Genomic DNA, 24,022 nt, shown 5'->3' with positions numbered 1-24,022 from the left:
ACCCCGCTACACCAGCTGCTGATTTTCAAGTATGGTTTTTCTCAAAATCTCAGCCAAGGCTTATTTCCTGACAACAGAGGGAACTAAAATAGGATTCTGAAACAGCTTAAACATTCTTTCAGGGCTCTGTAATGTTCTGCTGACATGGGACAAGCTGCCATGTTCTATCATTAGTTTCCTTAAAGAAAGTTGGAGACGGGGAAAGTGGGCACAATGGCCTTCTTACAGCCAACATCCACAAATTGTAGGTGAGAGGAAACAAGTCAACCTTTGACCTCACTGTATGGCAGGGGAGTTCCAGATGTGCTGCCAGATTAAAGAGAAATTTTGATACGCTCGGAAACCATATGCGTGGTTAAAGAGTTGAGTGCACTAATATATAAAATGAAATACATGATCACTTCATAGGTGAGGAATTTTCATATATTTAATTTCATTTAATTATGAAAGTAACTGTGACAGTCTGGTGTTTTGTTTGTTTGTTTTGTTTTAATTAGATAAACAGGCTCAAAATGGCCAGTGATTTGCACAAAGTGATGGTATCAGCGGCCAGTGAGATGGCTCAGCAGGGAGTAAGCAAGCCAGCTCAAGCCTGCTGATCTGAACTAAACACCTGGAACCCAGGACAAGGTGGAGGGGAGGACTGACTCCATAAAGTTGTCTTCTGACCTCTACAGGTGTGCCACAGTACACACCAGCTCCACATCACAAATGCAATAAAAAAAATTCAAAGTGACAGTATCGACATCATAGCACCCATTTTACAACACAAACACCGCCCATGTAGTTAATATCGTACAACAAAGGACTCACGTAAACCTCCTTTTTCTTTCTAATTTTGTCTGCCCATTAAGTTCATTTATTTAATTTAATTAGGAATTTGTATCTTAGGTCAGGATAAGAAACTACTCACTATAAGACGTAAGAGTTGTGAAATTGAAACATAAATAATGCTTTTATTCAATATAAGAATAGTCAAAACTGGGGCAAATATTCTTAATCATACTCTCAGTTGTAACAACAGAATCTAGAATTGTTCATTCTATCCTGTACATATAACAGTCACATGCCTTTCCCCTCCAACCTAACACACACACACACAGAATGTGGGGTTCAGTGAAATGATCCATGTAAGGCTTTTGGTAGAGTTCTTGGACTTCCAGGGGCTCAATGTCTACAAGGCAGACCTCTAAACTAGAAAAACGCAAAAGTATGACTTTTTTGTAACCTTAACAACACTCACATGCTGTGAGTAGATCAATGAAACAGTACTCAGTGTGGTCACTCACTCCCAAAGCATTCTTAGCCATTTATTTTACCCAGGTTTCATCCCTGTACATGACAGAACCAGGCCCAGGAGAACTGAAAACGAACCAGAAGATCTATCCTTATCTCCAAGGTAAGATTATAAGTGTTGGGAGGGTTAGGAGATCAACAGCAAAACTCTTATGACACAAGGCACACACTCAACCCATCTCACAAACAACCTGCAAGGCTGGGTGAATGGATGGAGGATTCCGAGGCAGTAGAAGGATACAGACCCTTTCCTAGCTAAACTCTGCCATGCCAGCTACATTTGCTGCATGCACCAATGGCCAGAAAAGAGAAAACAAATTCGGGATGCTCCTGCTCAAACAGCATCATCTTTGTTTCATGTTCTCAAACGGAAATATGTCATCTAGGCAAAAATGCCAATCTGTCCATCTGATGAACACAGTCCGCCCTGGCAGAAGCCTTCAGCCTGTTTCAGTGCACCCTGGGACAATCACCGCCTCACGAGCATGCTTACCAGAACACCACAGAAAATCCACATGAGTAAAGTGCAACAGTTTAGCTAAGCTGGCCTGGGTGAAGAACACAGAGAGAAAAACTGTGGCCACACCAGACTGTCATTGTCAAGGCTCTGGGCAGCCCTGGACTTCAGGATGTTACAGGCTCCTGAGTCAATTTCAGTGCCGGAACTATAGTGTGGCCACACAAGGCAAGAAAAGGACAGTAACTAAAATTAGAGGCTAAAATTGCCACTAATAAAAACCAGCTAGCTTGGAGATATCTACAGTCCCCACCAGAAGAGCCTTGCGTATTATTACTGCGTGACTTTCTCACTGGATCCGTGTGTGCATGTATGTGCGACACAGCACTTGTGTGGAAGTCACAGGACAACAGTAGAGAACTGCTTCTCCCTTCACCGTGTGGACCCCTGGGATTGAATTCTAATTCTTAGGCTTGGCAGCAAGTGCTTTACCCCCTGGGATATCTCATGGGACCCCAAGTTGTGCTCATAAGAGAAAACTGAATGAGCTCTGTGTCTTTTCACACCAGGGTGAAGAAATCATCTCGAGCCTTTCTGCTTTGCATTTAAAAACTAAAGAGGTTGACAACCAGAGCGAGAAGAACCGTCAAAGCACCGGGTTTGAATTTCACGAGCACTCTGATGGAGTGTGGAGCTGCTTGCCTTTGAAATTGTATATATTTATGCTCCTCCATTTCCAGAGGCCGTCTGGACTAAACTTTCTCTTAATGTGGCCCACAAAGAGACGGGAGACTTTCATGAACAGTGCTTAAGAAAATTTACCTGTTAATAGAACAGTGTGCACGCGGCCTGCTGGATCAGACAGAAACCCGACCTCGGGAGTAAGGGGGAGGAGTACCTGCCCTCCAGGACGGTTCCACAGCCTTCCAAGTTCTTGGTGTCATCTGTCACCCTCAGAATGAGCCTTTAATCTCTGTAATTTAAGGACCTCCTGATTCCAGCCCTTCCACTGCTCTCAGGGCTTGGCGGTGCTCGCGGTGTGCTGCAGGGTGACAACTTCTGGAGCCGTGTGCCTCCACTGTCCTTTCAAGGCAGGAAATAAGCCAGCCACCTTAAAACAGTGTCTAACTCAGCCTGCTCTGCTCGGGTACTGAGAAACTTTGCTCAGAGAATTGGAACATTCAGAGATAATTAGAGCAAGCTAGGGATGGGAGGCTAGCTCAGTCTCCACTCTGCTTCAGTGGCTTGAAGCCAGATCCTCCTACTTAATAAACTAGCCTTTTGTGGTTAATGACACCCAGGCTGCCATGTCCAGAGAGGAACTGGAGAAACAACAGCTGTACTTGGGAAGAGGTCATTTTGCAATACAGACCTGCCTCTGAGTTTCTTTTTTTCCCCCTAGTGTGGGAGGGGAGGTCTGTTTTAATGATTAAAGCAGTCTGAATTTTAAACTGCTACATGTCACTCATACACACAGTAGAGAAACTGCTACTTATGCTACTGGGGGACTATTATAATAAAAACGTAATTAAATTGGATTTTAACACATAAACAGATAGGAAGCAAGTTCTTAATGGCTTCTTATTCTGAGGTACCTCATGGCCACTCCACTCTCCTCACATATGTGACAGGCAGGGCACTGCGGCCCCCCATAACAGCTTCTCTTCCTCTACCCCAAGAGCTTCAAGCAGCCTTAGTCACTTCATCTGTAAGCACCTACTCACCAGGCACAACACAGGAGTCCCTGCTGTGGGCTCTAAGCCCGGTGGCAGCAGGTCCCTTACCTAAGTTGTGTAGCACATAAGGAAGCTGTAAAGGATATCCAAACACTGGCATCTATCTGAAAATACAGCACATGGAATAAGCTAGCGCCTCTCATTGCCGCAGACGCTGGTGTAATGATTGTTGAGAAATAAATCCACCAGCAAGAGAATAGACGGATGGCAGCCTTCAAGAGTAAAACAAGCGGGAAGGAGGGACGCAGTATGTGTAGGAAGGTAGGGAATCTTGACATAATCTTGGAAATATTTCTGATTTTCGTCCCTAAGCACAAAATAAAACGCCAACTCCTATCAAAGTTTCTCCATCTCTGTCAATTCTGGCCCCTGCCTGTGTCACCTAGACAAGAGAAAGAGAATCCTCTCTGATGTCTCCCCTGTACCCAGTGTTAGATCCCTTCCACCTTCCACTGCAAACCAAGCAAACTTAAAGCCACATTAAAACAAACACACCGCTCTCCTTGGGACCAAACCCCATTCCGGATGCCATGATATATAACTGGCTATTAGCCAAGCAGTGACCACAGGGGCTTCATGCACGTGAGGCTAGATCTCATCAGCCCATGGCAGAACTACAGTGGCCATGATCTCCACTTTATAGAACAGGGGCTATGACTTGATGTTGGACTGGCTTGTGCATACCCCTAAAAGGCCTCAGACATGAACCTTAGCTATCCTGCCAGGCTTCACTGAACAGAACTGCTAATCCTCTGCTCTCCTCCTTCAGCAGGGCTCGCTTTACTAGCCTAAGGCTGCTCCCTCCCTCCCCCTGTATCTCTGGTGCACATACTCGGAGGCACACTTTCTCTAGTCCGCCCTGCTCCAGCCCCTCTCTCATAGGATTGACTTTCTGTGTCCTTCAGCTGAGAGCAGTGCAAGGCTGAGCTATGTGTCTTCTTACCAGTAACATTTCTCTTCTCCACTCAGCCTTGAGCTTTTAAAGGCAGCACTAACATTTGGTCTGCTTTCTTCACTGTGATAAACTACCTGTTGTAAAGATGGCGGAAGGGGGAGGGAGATGTGTTGGCTCAGGAGTTGCAGTCCATGGCCTCTTAGCCCTGTCATTATGGGCCTATTGTAAGGTAGAACGTCACGGTGGGGAGAGCACGGCTAAGCAAAAGGCTTCTGTCATGATCGGTTTGGGAGAGAGCGAGACAGACAGGCAGAAGACAGAGACAAGATAAGCTCTTCAAAGATGCACCCCCAGTGACTTCCTTCCTCCAGTGAGGATCCACTCCATAGTTTACTCCCCTGCAGTCCAATCATGAGTCCATCAGTGGATTAATCCACTGATATGTTCAGAGCCCCTGTGATCTAATCACTTTCAAAAGTCCCATCTCCGAGCTGTGCACTGGAGAATCAACTCTACAACACACGAACCTGCAGAGGACATCAAATATCAAAACCACACCACCACCCTAATTCTGGTATTGCCTACGCACGCAGCACAGTGGTGTACAAGCAAAAGCCCTAGAGTCCAACTGTCTTACAAAAGAAGTACAGACTTGCTTTCAGGCATGCCCACTGCTTAAGTCCCAAACTACTTTCTGTATATGATGATGAATGGCCAAGGAAAGAGAGAATAAAATCTCCTAACTCACTAGAAAATGAAACAAAACACAAATTCAAAGGAAACCAGTTTAACTTCTTTTACTTTGACCTCATCAAATTTAACATCTTGGTCACATGTGAGACTGTGGGGTTTCGACAATTATTACCCAACAGAAAAGCATGCACACTCACATCCCTGCAGGAGAGAGGGTTCTAACCTGCTTCTTACGGAATCACTTACTGGGACTCAAACGTACGTTGTTATCCTCATCACACCATTTTGTTGTGCTCATCATAAAAATCTATTAAGAAATTTCCACAGGTAATCTAAGTAGGTTCCAGGCAAAAATGTCTGGGGGGGGGGGTGGGCGTTATACACACACAGTTCTAAGTTACTTTGTGTTAGGCTCTGTGACTTTTGAGGTAAAGGGATTTACATACCACAGATACAAAATAATTCCTTCAATAATGGAACGGGAAAATAGCCAGAGAGAGTTGTAGCCTTATCTATACCTAGGGTAATTATCTTGGCTGACACTAAGCACTGGAAACACGTTGTCTATGAGGAACGGGTCTCAGTTTGTACTCTCCAAGCATTTCAACACTACAGAAATTCAGAGTGATGTCTCTCTTTGTCAAGTTGTGTTCAAAGTGCTCCAGACAGCAAACACACAAGATATAGGCAGAGATATTCAAAGCAAACCAAACAACAACAACTTGGGGCTGGGGAGATGGCTCAGCAGTTAAGAGTACTTGCTGTTCTTCTAGAGGACCAACGTTTGCTTCCCACACCCACATAGCAGCTCATAACCACTCATAATCCCAGTTCCAGGGCATCTGACGCCCTTTTCTGACCTCCATGGGCACCAGGCATGCATATGGTGTACAGACACACATGCAGGCCAAACAGTGAAACACAAAAGAAAATAAATCTTAAAAAAAAAACAAAAAAAAAACAAAAAAAAAACAACTTTTCCCAAATCTTTACTCCTTTTTCCAATCAGGAATGTTATTGGGAAATGGTAACAAAATCAGTTCTATCCACTATGGAAGGAAGGAAGTAGACCTTCACGCGGTGCCTTCTTAAAGTGGATACTCATCTAACTTAAGCATGGTTCATGGAGCCAGAGTGAGGATAAACACAAAGCCCCGCCGTTTATATAGCTTCCAGCCAGAGCAGAGATGAAACGGTAACAGGGTGGCTCATGTTACCTTACGAGTTGCATTAAAATTCAGGGATCTCATGAAGGCTCAATTTCTCTTCCACTAAAGAAAACATTTGCTCCTTAAAGGAATACACACCCAGCCAACAATCAGGCTTCTATGCTGAGACCAAGCAGTGGCTCTTTGTGTCAAAGACTCAGTGCATGGCCAGCTAAGCAACAGGACTACTCTTCCTCTTAGCTCCCTCCAAGAGAGTCACCTTACACCAGCCTGATGCACACACAGCATTCTTTTCAGTCCGTAGCCCATCCTTTTAGGTCCCATCATCAGCATTCTTTATACTTTCCTGCACCTCAATAGCATTAGTTATCTTTGCCTAACTACACACCAAAAAGCTACTTGAAATTCAGAATGTCCTAACAACACTGCCTGAGGTTGCAATCACAATTCAGGCCCCCAATCTCCTTTTTTTCATTTCAAGTTCTAAGGGTCTTAAAATTCATAAGTTATAAGAAAGATTTCTGAACAAGCCTGAATTGGCTGAGTTGACATCTCACTGAGAGTTGAGATTCACATATCTTTATAAAACAAAAACACTCAAAAAGAGAATGAACTCAAGTAATGCTGAGATATAAAAAGGAGACATTAGACAGTAAAACAGAGAAGCATCGACACAGCTCCTGACTGTGACAGTGTGACCCAAGGACGACATCGTCTCCATAACTAGGAAATATCAACGCACGTCAGCTCACTTCTCAGGCTTCTGGAAAGGAAACACCAAGATTGGCATCCGGCCGAGAGACCTCACCGGGAAGGGGACACTATGAAGAAGTGTCACTTCACCTCAAACAGCAGGGGCTCGGAAGGCCTGTCCTCCAGTAGCAAGTGAGTCAAGTGCGAGACAAACATGTGGTCCCCAGCCAGGAGAAAAGCTGGCCCTACCAGTCATGTTTATTCAGCACCCACAGTACCTCGACAGAAGGATGTTGCAATTCTGAGCTCTCCGACCATCAATCACTGACAGTTCTTTGACTTTGAGTTTGGAACTCAGTGTGTCATCAATGGCATCTGCTTCTTTCTGGAAAGAACACAAGAGAAATCCATCAGAGTCAAATGGGGACACTCCAACTTGAGACGCACACTTTTCTTCCACATTCTCTGTTCACACGCACACAATGCTCACATACACACAAGGGCCGAGCTGCGATGAGGAGGCGATGTTGGGAAGGGGCTGCAATCAAAACAAAGGCTACTTCTCCTTGGCCAAGAAAATAAGAAAAGCTGACCACCCACATCTGAAAAAGCATTATTTAGAAGAACAGAATGCTTCCAAGTTGAAGATGTGAAACGTGCATAAATTATCAGTGAGAGGTGCCATCCTTTTGTCCCTCAAATCTCTACGGACAGCGGACGGAAGAACTGTCACTGTGAATCAAGCTCAGCAGAGCCTTGTCATTACTGGTCCAGTCATTTATTTACAGGGCACATTCACCCCAGAACCATCTGCAAACTTAGCAGCCAAGAAAGCTGAGCAATAAAACCACCAAACGCCTTCATGTCTAACAGGAAGTTCCCAAAGGCCAAATGTACCTTGCATTTCCCAAGCCTGACAGAAGGACAATGGAGAGGGGGCAGTTGAAGAAATCTCTTTAGTTACCTGAATTAATAAGCAAACACTAGCATATTTTATTTACATATTCATTCATGATGGCCAGACATAACTAAGGCAACACGGGTATAAAACAATTAGATGCAAAATACATGTGAGGCATTATATTAACACAAAGTTCAAGGTGAGAACATAGACTAACTTGGTAAGTAGCCAACTTATTTCATTAGTGGTTAGAGACTTTTAAAAACGTATTATGGCATTTAAAAAATATAAAGAAACCAGAAAGCTTTTGAACTGTGTAACAGTTTAGGAAGCCAAGGCAGTTTGAACCAATAATGGAGCACCAGGGGGCTAAACAGCAAAGGTCTCTTGTGCTCAGATTTCAGGCATACTTCTAGACAGTCCAGTTAAGAGTCGAATCCCGAAGAGGAACCACTAGGCATTGAATTACACTATCTAACAAGATAGCCGGGGCATTTCAAGCTTCCAGTGAGCCAAGGAGTTGCGTTAAGTAAGGGTTATACAGTAGCTTACTTACCTGCTTGGAGTTACTGTTCACAAAGAACTCCTACAGCCATGGCAGAGGCATAGAAAAAGCAAATCAGATACATGCAGTTCAGAAACCAGAGCAGCAAATGGGGAAAGTCAAAGCAGTCAAGGAACTAACTGGTGGTGCAGGGGAGAAAGCAGGAGACGCTTCCTGCCTTGCAGTCATGAACTCAAGTGAGCCCGTCTGGCTGAAGATATAGTAAAGATCACAGTACCAGACATTTGGTGTAAAGAAAGACAACAGATGGCATTTGCTACATACCGTTTCCAGTGGTAGCAAATCAGATTCAGAAAAGAAAAGGGCTTAGAAGGACAAGCTAGGAGTACAAGTCTTCTTTAAAACAACCACCAGGCTCCCATTTATGCAATGTGGTATATGCATGTACACACGTGGTACATGCGCGCGTGCACGCGCACACACGCGCACACACACGCGCGCGCACACACACACACACACACACACACGTGCACATGGTGCTCAAAACCAAGGCCTGTGCACACATTAGGCAAATACTCTACCATTGAACTACACTCCCAGCCACCATGTTGAATTTTTAGTTAAAGCAGAGATTGCCAATTAAATTAATCAGTATGACTGAACAATGGCCACTGCTATAGAAAATGTGCTTTTCTTTTGGTGGAAATAACCTGTCTTCTTGTATCATAAGGAAGAGTTAAGAAAAGTAAGTGGAACAACCTAAGTAAGGCTAGCTCGAGTACCCTAGAGGGTCCAAACCACGGCAGCAGGTGCTGTGTGTATGTGTGTGTGTGTGTGGGGGGTGGCAGAGGGCACAGCACATGCTATTGAGAAACCACTGGCGCAGTTACTGGTAGGCATGTCTCAGGGGTCTCTGGGCTGGTCAAGCATACAAGGTGACAGCTCCTTCTTGAAAGAGTTTTTAGAAAAGGCTTGGAGCGAAGATGGGAAAGAGGAGCTAATGGTATGCTACAAGAAAGCGGTAGCTTTTCCTGCATACTTTCACAGGGCAGGAATGAGCAAAGCTTCCGTGCACAAACACACCACAGCTTTCAGGCCGCCTGTGTGTGCACTAGCATTTGCTCAGCAGATTCCTTCAGGTCTCCCTGGTCTCGGCAGCACTGCCAAGGCCAGTTTTAGACAGACGAACATTCTTCTAGTGGGAAACAGAGTGAGTCCTCCCCTTGGTCTGCCCACACTGGGAGGACTACTTCGCTGGAAAGGCATTTAAAAAGCAAGCTGATAACCACAAGAAACTTGTCTTGTGCCTGATATCCTAGTTTTCTTTTGTCCCTGTTATGATTCAGATTTTCTACTCTGAGGCTCTTTAGGACTCTTCCAGAAAAACAGTGTTAAGGGCAGAAGGCTTTGGTAAAATGAATTCTATGAAGTCAGCTTAACCGAAGAGAAAGTACTCCTTTAGATTAGATCCTGCTCTCACTATCTACTCTTCAAAAGAGAAATTTTTATGAAGGCTTCTAGGACCTCACGTTACACCCAAAATTCATTCACTGTTGGGAAAGGAAGACATCTGACCTCTGGCATGACAGTCTATGGAATCAGGCAGCTGGCTGTCATTTCCTGGCTGTATGCCCTGAGGTGAACCGTCTACAGTCTTTTATCAATGTGAGGGGTAAATGTGATAAGGCAAGTTAAACTTCCTATGCAGTATCCGACACATCGTTATCCGCCCCAAATCTAGAAGCACACACAAGGCCTAACTGTTTTAGCTTTAGAACTGACGAGTCATTTTCCCACTCTGCTCTTCTTTTGGCTGAGTGCTAGAGTGGCTGGTCCGCATCTTCCATTTGTAACCATGAACAGCAATAAGCATGGCGCTAATTAGCTAAGTGATACATCGTATCTTTCCAGAGAGGGTGAGGAATGCCACATGGGTTAGGTAATTGCTAGCCTTAAGACAACACTAATTGTGAAGACCCCATAATCAGCATATTACAAATAAAATCACAAATGGGATGGGTTTTATTAGGCAGGGCACACTAGAAATAATGAAACTCCCAGGTTCATTTCATGTTAAGATTCTGTTTGCAATTCTATTCCCTCAGAAATCAAAGGGTAATATAAAGATCTTGGAATATAAATATGAAGTTGGTATTTGTATTTTCAGGGACCAATGCTTGTAAACTACTGTAAATGGTTTCACAAAGAAATGATGGCTCAACCTTGCATAGACAATGATAATCCTTACATGAATGGATCTTAATCCTTTCAAATTGAAACATATGCTAATAATTACATACAATCTTGTATTTGCTAACTCTTACCATGGAAACTAGGTATAGACCCTCAAACTACACTTAAAAATTAGGTTTACTTATTTTTATGTATGTGTGTGTGTTGTGTGTGTATGTGTGCGTGTGTACATGGGTACCCCCATGCCATAACATATGCATAGAGGCAGAAGACAATTGTGGAAGTCTGCTCTCCCCTACTACCACATGGGTCCCAGGGTTTGAACTCAGGTCATTTGGCTTGGTGGCAAGTGACTTTACCTACTAAGCCATCTCTCCAGCGCTACAGTTAAAAAACAATGAACAAATGCAACAGCACTTGTCACAGTTTTTCTTGTCTTTAAGTACTAAGACTGAGAATTGCGATGATGGGGACCTGGAGCTACAGCTCAGTGACAGAGCACTTGCTTAGTGTGTGTGCATAAAGCCCTGAGACTCTGTCCCCAGTGCTGCAAAGCCAAAGCAGAACAAGAAAATTGACATGGTTGAAGAAAAAAAAAAACCTGTTAAATGATTTTTTTCAATGTGAAAATCAGATGCAGACTAAGTTAAGTGTAAAAAAGAAATGTAAAAAAGGAAAAATTCCTTTATGATTCATAAGGAACCTGTAGCTCACCTGGATATTCCACATGAGACCCTGAGGACTTACAATACTACACTCTCGCAGGAGAGCTGGAGAATGGAGAAAGGAGCCTGGGCCAGGAGCTCTCCTTTGTTCCCTAAGTCAAAGGAGGGTGGCTTTGAAATGGTACACTCTATGGTGAGCACAGGCTCCTAAAAGAACTGTCCTCAGGCAAAGGGCAAGAAGGAGGGAGACACTGTGAGCTGCTAGTGAGCTGCTAAAGAGTAATACTACTTCCAGGCAAATGCAGTGTTTTTAGCTCATTTTCCTTCTATCTGACTGCATAGATATGAATTGATAGCATGTCAAGATGAAAATTTCCCATTACAGATGTGAGGACTACTCACCTTTATCTTAGTAAAATTATTACACAGCATCTAATGTTAGGTATTAAAAACTAGTCTCTTGTGGCTATCCTGGAGATCATGTGTAACGTAGTTCCAATGAGAAAAAGGTCTTCAGATTCAAGGGATTGACTTTCAAATGAACTTGTGGAATGTGCACAGGGGAATAGCTGCACGCTATTAACTCCATTTCATGGGAGGCATAAGCTTACATAATCGGCTCTCTACACCTTTAATGCATGCACTTAAAAAAACCCACTCCCCACAGTCTGGTAGTGGTAATGAATAAAGCACAGATTAGAGAACAAAGAGAGACCGAGAACTCTGCACTCTGTACTCCTGGGTGTCACCTGTTGGGATACTGAGTACACACACTAAGCCCTACTTTCAGTATCTGTAACATCAGAATATTACGTCCCTCCTAGAGCTGGGGTGAGAATTGAATAAGAAAGTAAGTACAGGAGCTCCTTGAGCATTAAATTTTAGGGTTGATGTGATTAAGAACTGTTTATATCACCTAGTGCCAGAAACATAGCTAGTTTTCAATAGTGACCACCATCTTGGTCCCTATGACAGTTACTTATGGTTTTTCCCATCTCTGCTTTATACTATAATTATATTGTGATCCTATGTAAAGGTTGAATGTATTTGAATCATTTGAATCCTTTGACACAGTTCATATATAAAGGAGACAAACTAAATACTTAATTTTAATGATAGAATAATTCTCAAATCAATTGATATATTTTATATAAGTATATAAATATAATCAAATTTATATATTTATGTAGATGTGTGTTTATATATACATGCATATATACATTCCCAAAGTGTCACTCCTTATTTAAATCATGCTAATTTGATACTGCTGTGTTATCTCCAAATTAGGCTCTGAGGGTCCTATGGTACTGATGTTTTTGTGTTCCTCTGCCTGCCTAAAAAATTCATCTACACAAACAAATGGCTGAAGTCCAGAATTTGACCAGTTTCATGGCTTTATATGAAGGAAAGAGATGACACAGAAAAGATGAGTTCTCAGTATTCATTTGGTACTAGAAATAAGAGCAGTTTAAAGCCAGGCGGTGGTGGCGCATACCTTTAATCCCAGCACTTGGGAGGCAGAGCCAGGCGGATCTCTGTGAGTTCGAGGCCAGCCTGGTCTCCAAAGTGAGTTCTAGGAAAGGCGCAAAACTACACAGAGAAACCCTGTCTCAAAAAACCAAAAAAAAAAAAAAAAAGAGCAGTTTAAATGTGGTGCTAATTGCACAATGTGTTACCACGCCTGGAATGAACATGCACAGGTCTTTGCTGTTGCTGCTCTGGGATGAGAGACTAGTCAAGTGACAGGCACTCCACCTCATTTACTCTGATCTACATATTACAATAAAAATGCCCGTAGCTTTTCATTTTCTGACTCTCAACAATGTAAATGCAATGAAATGGCTCAAGTTACCCTCATTTAGAAAATAGAGTGATGGTTTCTCTTCTATTTTTATAGCAGAAGGGAATATTTAAAATACTCAAGTGGAGCGGGTGTGCTGAAATTGTTCTTCAGAAAGTATTGCTGGAAATAGTGATGCCCATGCTCCTCACCAGTCTACCCATGTTAGGAAGAACTGAAACATTTGGTCCATGCTGTCAGGGATGACTACTGACTACTTAAACAGTGGTGGTTGCTAGGAGACAGTTACTCAGTTGCAGAGCTTTCTGCAATTGTGTCTCCCAGAACTCTTGAACACTGTCCACATATCTGTCCCAGAGCATTTGGCAGCACCCTTCTGTGCTTTCTGCTGAGAGCCAGTTAATTATGAGGCTTAGAAACTTGGACCTTTCAACCGTTACCTGCCTTCCTCACAAATGCAACCGACATGCTCAGACTTGAATGCACTGTGTGGAATATCTGCAGCTTTCATCTCCATCTCATCCACTTTCCTGAGTTTCCAAACCTTCACCTCAGACAGCCTCAAGTCTGAAGGAAATGGGACTTGTAGCCAGATCAGAGGATTACTTGAATTACTTGGAAATCTGCTAAAATGTTATGCCAAGATGCAGGAGCCTCCTTCCTAGGCCATCAGAGACAGAAGAGGCACCAGCAGCCAATGAGGGACGACTATGGGCACAGGAGCTACAGGACAAGGGTTCTGAACACACCTTCGTTTGTTCTTTGAAATGTAAAGTGTACTGTTCTCTTCTGAACAAGCCCTTACCTCCCTTATCATCACCTCCCCTTACTTGGTGCCTAGAGCGCTCAGCATGGCATCTTCTCACTTATGAAGGGGCTGGCTGAGGGCTGAGGGCTTCATGCACCATGGCAGGCAAATAACTTTACTTTCTTATCCCACTGAACCAGCGCAAAAGGCCCTGCACAGACGCTTACCCTCTCTTCCAGCAAAGTCCTCTAGTGAATAAACACCCCGTCTCCCAGGTAGCCACATGAGAAACCATCTTGAAAAGAGATGCCAGCTTAGTTTCTCTGTAGCCTCTGTCCATCTCCTTGGTGCCCAGCACTTCTTTTTTGAGACAGTCCTTCTGAGGGACTGAGCCAAGAAAGCAGAGCAGGAAGTCTTCTGCTTATTTAAGCCCTCAGGACACCCCTGTGCAGATGCCCAGCACTTGTGTTTGCCCATCCAAATGCAGTGTGCACTGTTCACAGGTCCTCTCCTTTAGTCTGCCTTAAGAACCTTTCTCTCCACACTCCTGGGCTCAATTTTCCCTTCTCCAGGACTCTGGTTGATTTTGCCTCACCTTTTCTTTGTTCCCCTGAACTCTCTATATCTAGCTACCATGTTCTAACTTTTGGCCTACACTTTAGACCTTTGGAGGAAGCCCTCTAGAGCAACGTGAGAGTCTACACAGATATGAGCAGGCCTCATCAGTGTGTGTAGACAGTGGGCACCACACCACATGTTCTTCTACCATTATGGAAGTGTTAGTAGTAGCTTCTCTGGCTCTACTGGTATCATTGACATTTTCACACTTGCTCAGCTTGGGCAACCCCACTAATGAACCTATAATGTTCATGACATTTGGTTCAAACTCCTCTGTAGAGTCTATTTAGCTGCCAAATTATAGTTTTTACAAAACCCCATACTTCTAAAGAGTCCATCCAGTCCAAAAAGCATTTGGATTCTGAGACTAACCATTTGATAAGCCAGAACGGTTTCAGAAATAAATACTGTAAGGTGACACTATTTTTCTTAGATTTGAATAGGCACAGACAAGATACAGTGCTCTCTGTACATATAGAAAGAAGACCTTGGGCATATACTATGAAAGGAAGCTTCTCCACAGAGAGTCCACATGCCTTCAAGTGGTTAGCATGCGCTGATGGCCACTGGACACACACATGGACATGTAGTTATGCCGCTCTGCAGGAACACATCAGGGGAGAGCAAACATCCTGAGCACCAAAGTGCTTGTGTGTCACGGTTCCAGCAGACGGCCCAGGGATCATGCATAAGGACACAGTACTTCGGGGCATCTGGAAGGCACGTGTTACCTGCTGTCTTTGGTAGGCAGAGAAAGTTCTTTCTAGGTCTTCAAGGTCTAGAATTTTGAAGACTTTGGTATCATCGATTTCGGTCCATACTGTTCCTTCCAATTTGTTCTAGAAACATCAAGTTAACAAAGTCTATGATTGACAGTCATACAGAAAAAAAAAAGTGTTTTTGGTTTTTGTTTTTTTTTTTAAAAGTACTACTATTCCAAATTTTTAATTCTACAGGATGCTTTGGCGAGCTGGTTTGAAACCATGTGTAATTATTTCAGAGACATTACCAGCTAAGACAGGAGATGGGGAGAACCCTGAGTCCACACTAGATGGCCAGGCTATCCAGCAGCAGGGACATCCCCCCCTCTGTGAGAACACTGAGCTTCAGGTACCGTGCACTGATCGCTAATGGAACACGGGAACAAATGGCTTACCTCAGGCAGCTTAGACCAGTTGAAAGACTTGAGCGCATTGGTGGGCTGGGGAATGTTTTTCTTCTTGAGTGTCAGACTCACTGGAGCACCGGGAGGTGGCAGGAGTCCCCCTAAGGGAGGAGGCCCTGGGGGAGGAGGAGGACCCCCAGGAGGGAGGGGAGGTGGTGGAGGAGGAAGGGCTCCACCTGGAAGAAGTGGGGGCGGTGGGGGAGGGAGAAGAGATCCCAGCCCCGAGGAAGGAAAGGGTCCCCCTGGGGCTCCAGGTGAGGGTCCTCCTGGGACTGAAGCACAGACAGCCCTCTGGAAAGAGAAGATCAAGAAGAATCAATGAAAGAAGAAAACTCATTGGAAGACTTCAAGAATCTAATCTCATCTAAGGGACAGGCAACAGTGTACCCACATTTGCCAGAACGTGGGTTTCAAAGGTGGGTAAGTCAAACGGACTTTCCTGGACCCTCTCGTCTTTTGACACATAAGTGCTTGTCGGTGGAGCCTTTCTCTCGCTCACTTGCGCCATCCTACAGTTTGGTATTCATGGCACCCCTTTGCTAAGCAGCTAACGGGATGATTTCCTTTGTTCTTAGGACAAGATTGGTGGTGAAAACTCAACCCCAAACCACCTCTGCTACCTAAGCCACAGGATGCTGGTGGTTCGAGGCCACTACTGAGGTCAACTGTGAAACATTTCAGAGCTCATTCCTCCATCAGAAGTGTCTACTCCAGCGCAACAGGCCCAGGAGAACAGGGCCCCGATCCCCCCGGAACAGGAGGCCGGGTCTCAGCCCTCACCCTGCTGAGCTCGTGGAGCTGCGCTGTGAGGTCTGCCACCTGCTGCTTGACTTGCTTGTGCTCCGTAGTCTCCTTTTCGAGCTTCTCTTTCATCTTATTCAGGGTCTGCATCATCTCCTCCTTCTCTTGGGTCTTGGCGTCACATTCTCTCTCCTTCTTCTCCAGCTTCTGCTGCAGCTCATTGTGTTCTGTACAAGAAAGCGGGGCAGGAAAACAGTCCTCAGAAAGGGCTGCGGATGATGTAGAGATTGTGGGTCAGCTTGCCCTAGGCACCAATCTTCTTCCCCACAGAAGGGCAGCTCAAGAGCTAACCAGTGCTCATGCTGGGATAAGGCCTCATCCAAAGAATTTAGTAACTACATTTCGGGAAAGACCAAAGAAGAGGCCCCAAGGCCGTGGTTCTAAAAATGGGAGGGAACAACGTTTGAGCAACTTCTCCTGCAGAATGCTATCTTGATTCTGAGTCCTGACACAGAGGTGGCCTAACAGCTACCCCAGGGAAAGGGACTATTAAAAGAAGGCCCCTTCTCACACATTAGAAATGGGGCAGCGAGAAGCCCAGCCCTGGGGAATGAAGTGTGTTGGCTAGTGTCCCCCTAGCAGGAGAAGGATTCTGTGCTGCAACAGAGAGCTGCTGGCAGGCCTGTGTGCACTCTGAGCTGAGTTATGTCTCCTGCTTCCTTGGAAGGCTATCTCAAGTCCTTTCTGCCTCTGGCAGTCAATTATGAAAACCATCAGAAGCAAATGTTACTGTCTCTGCATTCAGTATCTTAAGGGTAGCCATGCTGATTAGGCACGGGAACCAAGGACTGAGGACAAAAAGGAGCTCTGGGCTGTGGTAACCAACTTTCCCAGGTGTGGTGTCATGGAACACGGGGCATCTAATTCAGAGTAACGGTGTTCATACTGCCAATGATTATAAGCCTGTTGACAGGAGTGATGGGCTTCGGAACAGAGAAGTGATGAAGTTTAGGCTGCAGGTTTTTATTTCACATACTTGTCCTCAATGCCTCTTCTTTTTATATCAACAAATGCATGTGGGATACAGCCCACTGAGGCTGAGCTACACACAGCTGGTCTCTACTTCTCAACTTGATAACACGTTTAAGCTCTTATGTCTCTTTCTGACCTTCTCTCCTCTATGGCTTCCCAAATTGGAATTTGCAAAAGTCCTTGAGTTTTGTCAGCTTCCAAATTACAACCCAAACCCTTCAATCTCATCTACCACTCCCCTGATGCCTGACTTCTGGTCCACATTTGACCCACCTTACTGTGTTCCATTTTCCTTCTCCTCTCTCCACTTCATTCATCACTGATAATTAAGAGATTAGGAATGTTCCTTCCCCTCTTTCATGATTAGCCTTTGACAAATCCGGCTATGCCTCAGATTCAGTGAGCGGTCTTAATATTTCAAGATCACTGTCCAAAGCCCTCTGCAAGCAGTCTAAATAGTAGGTGGGGGCAGGGCTTAGGAAACAGGTCAGAACAGGCTCCTTGATGGTCCTGAGGTAACGGCAGGTTTAGGAAGTGCCAGGCTGAAAACTGTCTCCTAAACTAACATCACTTACTATCCATTCACTGAGTTTTTACAAATACTTCTCAGGGTCCTGTGCTCCATAGACTTCTCCCTCAAATATTCTCCCACTTGTAGGTCCAAATTCCTATCTCCTCCTTTGAAATTCAATCTAACTTTGCTAGCTAAAGCTTCCAGAAGAGAACTCATCTTATCTGTAATTTCTCTTCTTATCTGTTGTATTGAAACTTCACGCCTCACCCCATCTTCCCACCGACCTTGGGGACTTTCTCCCACACTACCCGACCACCGAACCCTGGAATGGTTTCTATCATTTGTTGTATATTTAGTATGTGCTCGACACTATGCTAACTTTCCAGTTCTTTTCAATTTAATCTTCACAACAACCCGCAAGTGAGGTTCACTCCCCACGCTGTGGAAGAGGGGACCACCAGAGGGGAGAAGAAGATGTCATTGTTCACAGGAAGGAGGTTGGAGTTCAGACTCCCACTGAGAAGCAGCACAGCTCAAAACACCAGAGACTCAGAATGTATGATTGGACAATTCAAAATCTCATGTTCCAAGTGCTCTTGACTGTAAACCTACACACTCTAGAGCACACTCTTAACCATCTACTCACTGGCTGCTCCCATCTGCTTTTGGTAGCTGTGATAAACATGACTAAAGCATCCTATGGAGGAAAGGGTGCTTTTTTATCTTATACTTCCAGGTCACAATCGATCACTGAAGGAAGTCAGTACAGGAACTCCCCAGGAGCTTGAAGCATAAACTACAAAACACTGCTTGCTGGCCTGCCCTCAGGCTCACAGTCAGCTACCTTTCTTATACAGCTCAGGTCTACCTGCCTAGGGATGGCACTGCCCACAGTGAGCTGGGCCCTCCTACATCAATTTGCATTCAAGAAAATGCCTCACAGTCATGCCCACAGGCCGACTTGATCAAGGTAACCCCCAAACTGAGACTGCCTCAGAAAAACGGTGGCCGCTGAAGCTGACTAGAAAACGGACTGTATTCTTTCTCTATGGCTCAATCTCTCGTTTTATCTTAGTCAGGGCTTCGCTTCTTCCATCCACGGCAGATTCTGAACGTACTGTAAAGATGATCTGAGAGCCATGTGGGTGAGCAGCAGGCACGGGGAGCACAGCAGAGCTGACTTTTGTCTTGCCCACTCAGTGGCTCTGAGGAAATGTGGTGTGAGGAGAGGGAGTGCTCAGGCAGCTCTGGACCACTTGTTTCAGAACATCAGATGCTGTACTTCACTGGCTGTGACTCAATGGCGGTGATAAGTGGAACAGTCCATCATCCAGTGTGGAGAGGAGTGGGGAGGAGAGACTGCTTTCCCAAAGGTGATTTCCATTTGCTAAGATTCTGAAGGAGGGAGGGAAGCTGTATGCTTCTGCGAGTGCCTGGCACCAGGAGGACCACAAATGTCTCTCCCGTCAGAGGCTGACTGACAGCATCAAAGGCAGATTCCAATACCACTCGTGGCAGGCCTGCTAGCGTTCAGAGCATGTCTCCACAGTGACTATTGACTTTCTGCAGGATTTCGCTTTCTATGACTGGGGCCGCATCAGAGCCATGGAGAGAACAGAACTGCTGAGACCAGTACTCAGCCTGCGCTTGTGTTCTAGAGTCTGGAGAAATCCTAGGCTTCTGGTATTTATTCAAACCCAAAATACTTTAAGTGAGGTGCAGCTGTGGGGCAGGGGCTTGCGTGCTCATGAGTTTTTAAAGAAATCTTGAGCTAATGAACTCTTTTAAAAAAATAATTTTAGTGTGTGTGTGTGTGTGTGTGTGTGTGCGCGTGTGTGTGTGCGCGCGCATGCGCGCGTGGGACACACGTATACGTGTAAGTTAAAGGTAAGAGCCAGTTCTTCCTTTCCACTATGTGGGTCCCGGGGATTAAACTCAGGCTGTCAGGCTCGGAGGCAAGTATCACCCACTGAGCCATTGTAGGAGCCCTTAAAAAAAGAAAACAAAACAAACCCCACACTGTATTTTTTTGTTTTCAATTAATGAAATCTGAGCAGTAAATGTTCCAGTCTTTTCTAAAATACTTCCAGAATAATAAAATGGAAGTATGAAGTACCTGGGAAACAGCAAGAAAACTAAACGGTTTGATTTGAAAAGGTCAACCCGAGTGCCCTAGGATGTGAAAAAGAAAGGCTACTGACGCACAGAAGTGAGCCCGAAGCCGTGATGAGGGGTCCCCAGAGCGCAGCCACCCCTGCCAGGGCCTTGCCGTTTACCTTTTCTCATTTTCTCTGCCTGTTCTTTCCACTGCTTGACTTCATTTTCATTAACCAGCCTGCAGAATAGTTAAAGGGACACTTGTTACAGAGAACAAAACATGCCCATCGCCAAACGTGTTGGGCACACACACAGTGTGCTGCATAGTCTCCTCGGTGAAACCCAGGTGTCACTCAGCCATAGTTCATGGGTTGATTTGTAACTCATTTTGACCCTAGAACGTTTCATCTGTCTCAGCTGTATTCTGACGTAGGAAAATGAGGATCTCGCATTGCCACCATGATCTCACAGACAGCAAGGTGAGAAGAGACTTACATTCTTACGACGTTCTTAATATTAAAGTTTTCCAAAGGTGTGGAGTCGGGGTCCTGTCCTTTGTCATTCTGGATAACTATTTGCTGTATGATTCTGTCTAGCAGCAGCCAGTACTGAACTGTGTTACCACTTCTCTTGTCTAAAACGGAAAAGAGGGATAGAAACAATCTTCAAGCTGTTTGTAAATTAGGATGAGTAGTTTTCAACAGTAGACACCCGTGGAGACACAGATCTGATCACGAGGCACACTCCACACCCCTTCCTACATGTGTTGTGAGGCATGCATTGGTTTTGAAATCAAAGTAAATTGTAGGTCATTTCATTTTGAGGATTTTGTAACTGCCCCTTTTCTGTGAGGAAACAAACACTGGGAAGCCACAATGCTGTGGCTTGGGGTCCCTAGGATGCACCCAACTTAGTTAGTACTGTGGAGAAGACAGAACCGTCTGGATGCTGTTCCCGCTCTCCATGGCTCCCACAGCCCTACCACTCACAAGGCATCTGGAGACAATGGTGCAGAACGGACATGAAGTGAGGGTAGGCTTCACTGTGAGTCAGCCTCTTCCTGGTCAGCTCAAACATCTGAGTTGCACTTTTTGTGTCTATGTGAACCTATTTCACAGGGAAAACAAACCTGAATCAGATGTCAATGTTGTAATTCCCCAACAGAGGCAGCGTGCACGCACACAGATACAAGTGGACCCTTAGGTAGCAGAACAGGGCTTCACCTTTGCTCACAGGCTGCACTGGCCCCGCTCACAGAGCATGCATTTCAAGAGGCAAACCCTATTATCTGATGAGTCACACAGAACAATTATAAGAATACATACCAGCTCAAATCTTTTGGCAAATTCTAGTTCATCTTCATTCCGGAGCATTTCAAAAAAGTCTAAATGCCTGAAAGGTAATTGAACAAAAATTAGTAAAAGTGGAATATCTCACAGACTCAAATACAAAGGGCTCAGGATGTTCAAGTGTAGGCCTAGGCACACTGTGGCAGTGTACTGATGTGACCCATCACTCAGGAGGTAGATACAGGAGCAGCCCAAGCTCAAGCCCAGCCTGGCTGCATAGTTGAGTGCCTGGCTCAGAAAGCAAAGGCAGGGGATACAGAATAGTAGGGAGTGAGTGCATCACATGTAAGGCCTGGGGTCGACCCTCTGTCCAGCAAAGACAGATTAAAAAGGCCCTTCCTAATTTTTAGAGCTATCTACAAAAGAAACATGGTAACAAAACTAGAATGCCTTTGCTTAATCATGTTTTTTCCTAAGGAAAAAAACAAAACGTATCTGAGTTAAATAAGAGAAAAAAATAAGAAAAAAAAAAAAAAGAAAGAAAACATAGGGCCCATAGCACACATAGTAAGTAATTATCAAGTGAATAAATGCTTATCAAATCTAAAAATTGTCCAGATTCAACTTGCTGACTCTTTCATGGAAAAACAAGCCCATTCCCCTACACTCGACTTGCTGTTGAGTTACAGATCAGAAAAGAACTATTCGTGAGCTTCATTTACTTGTGCGAGTTTTCATTAACCTCCACTCCGAGTTCTGCAGTCCAGGGATGATGCAGTTTATGAGGACAAACACACAGTGGTAAGGGGAGGCGAAACAGAGAAGGGAAGAGAAGTTAAAACAGGTGCTCTGCAGAGTAAGGGAGCAAGTGATCAGAACATCTGTGAAAGGTGTTCGAAGCCAAAGAAACACTAAGTACAAGGGCCGAGGTAAGCATGTCTAGGCTCCATTGACTGTCAAGGAGAAGGGTATGCTGGGGTGTGTGGATGAGGGAGACAGCGGCGGAGGCAAGCATCTGCAAGCTGGGGATGCCTCAGAAATGGTAGCAACTGAACAGTGGCTGGAGACTGGCACTCACTAAAGTTTCTAAGTGATTCCATAGGTCTCAGAGGCGGTTCTTACGACAGAACTAGAGTCCAGCTGCCATCGACATCATTACCATTTTTATAGGTATTAAAATTAGTAAAGTTCGCCGGGCAGTGGTGGCGCATGCCTTTAATCCCAGCACCCGGGAGGCAGAGCCAGGCGGATCTCCGTGAGTTCGAGGCCAGCCTGGGCTACCAAGTGAGTTCCAGGAGAGGCGCAAAGCTACACAGAGAAACCCTGTCTCGAAAAAACAAAACAAAACAAAACAAAAACAAAAACAAAAACAAAAAAAAAGTAAAGTTCAGAAACTGTGAGTAACTTCAGCAGGATACACAGCAGAAGCGAGACCATGGCAGAACAGATTGGGCCACATGAAGCTCTCTATGCCACACTGCTTCCCTCATTGATGAAGAGTCACCAACAGACCATAATTTGAAGTAACAGGCTGTGCAAGCCCATGATGTGACAGGCAGGCTGGAAGCAGCCCATGGGCTGGCACTTCATTTGCCACAGAGTCATATGATGGATACTGCATGGACCCTCTCAAGCCGTAACAAGTATGATTTACCTGTCTAATGTTGAATTTTCATGTTCCCTTAATTTATCTATAACAGGTTGAATTCCTAACATCAAAAATTCATAGCGAAGATGGAGTCGAAAATCCAAACTCTCCTGAAAATAAAAGGGGGACACAACACAAAGTTATGGTTTTTCCACTATATAGTCACCACACTGGAAAAGTGTTTTTAATGCTATCCATGTAAGACTGCAGGGCAGAGTTCTTACCACTCCGGCTCCTTGGCTTAGCACTGCATTGATGAAGGACATGATGGCAGTCTTGAGACTCACTTCATCCCGGTAACGCCCAGTGCTTTTGTCCAGGTCATTAATTAATGTCTGTCAATTATACAAACAGGAAGTTAATTTTTCAGATATCACTTAGTCAGAATGACACTGATTTGCAGACAGCCTCCTCTGTAACTCAGGATTGGGGCTGTGAACTCTTTTCCAGCTGTGTGCACAGCAGGTGGACATAAAATACAGGAAACTTTGCTTGTCTCCACATGCTTTTTACTTTTGAGTAAAAATATGGTAACATAATCTCACTATTAATTTTGATCCTAAATAAAGAATAATGACCTGCAAAGTTTTCAGGAAACATTCCATTCAGTGGACTCAAAAGCTGTGTGCTACATAATATAGAGGATGCAGTCACAGATTTTGTTTTAAATTTTATTTTATTAAATGTATTTGTTTCTATTTTATATGTGTCTTCCCTATATCTACGCATGTGCACCATGTGGGTGCTTGGTGCCCAGAGATCAGAAGTCATTAGATCTCCTGGAACTGGAACTATGGATGGTTGTGAATCCTCACGTGGGTGCCGAAAACTGAACCCAGGCCCTCTGTGAGGGCAACACATACTCCAGCCCAGGGTCACAGTTTTGAGTTCAGTATATCTTAGACCCCAGAATGACCAATGGTAGAAAGCATATTTTATTCCCAGTTCTTGAATCTAAGAGAAAGGAAATGTTTGCAGACAAAGTGTGAGCACTGGGAGGAACTATCAAGTAACCCCCCTCCAGGGCCAGGAAAGGCACTTGTCGTTATAAAGAGTGGGGTGAGTGAGAAAGCCTGTGGGAGCCCTACCTGGAAGCGGGTTCTCTCACTGGCATACTTCTGGTAGTGCAGCATAGCCTGCAGAACTTTCTTGTGACCCCCGGGAAC

General features: G+C 44.7%; 1 protein-coding gene across 2 annotated transcripts in view; it reads right to left on the bottom strand.

Moving 5' to 3' along the window:
- Daam1 (dishevelled associated activator of morphogenesis 1) overlaps positions 1-24,022 on the bottom strand; it is a 172,730-nt gene that overhangs the window by 23,220 nt on the left and 125,488 nt on the right. For both annotated transcript variants that reach the window (XM_059278947.1, XM_059278946.1), the window contains exons 6-16: positions 23,945-24,022; positions 23,081-23,191; positions 22,863-22,966; positions 21,245-21,311; positions 20,909-21,026; positions 20,415-20,553; positions 20,099-20,157; positions 16,316-16,503; positions 15,527-15,826; positions 15,102-15,209; positions 7,218-7,324 (exon numbers count right to left, since the gene is read on the bottom strand). The exon at positions 23,945-24,022 is cut by the window's right edge and continues 256 nt beyond it. In XM_059278947.1, the coding sequence (XP_059134930.1) occupies positions 7,218-7,324; positions 15,102-15,209; positions 15,527-15,826; positions 16,316-16,503; positions 20,099-20,157; positions 20,415-20,553; positions 20,909-21,026; positions 21,245-21,311; positions 22,863-22,966; positions 23,081-23,191; positions 23,945-24,022 (1,379 nt within the window). The remainder of the gene's footprint in view (positions 1-7,217; positions 7,325-15,101; positions 15,210-15,526; positions 15,827-16,315; positions 16,504-20,098; positions 20,158-20,414; positions 20,554-20,908; positions 21,027-21,244; positions 21,312-22,862; positions 22,967-23,080; positions 23,192-23,944) is intronic.

The sequence above is a fragment of the Peromyscus eremicus genome, chromosome 14 (assembly GCF_949786415.1).
Source record: "Peromyscus eremicus chromosome 14, PerEre_H2_v1, whole genome shotgun sequence".
In the NCBI taxonomy this organism is placed as follows: domain Eukaryota; kingdom Metazoa; phylum Chordata; class Mammalia; order Rodentia; family Cricetidae; genus Peromyscus; species Peromyscus eremicus.
Note: the sequence above shows the minus strand (reverse complement) of the source record. Positions and strands in the feature narration are given on the sequence as shown.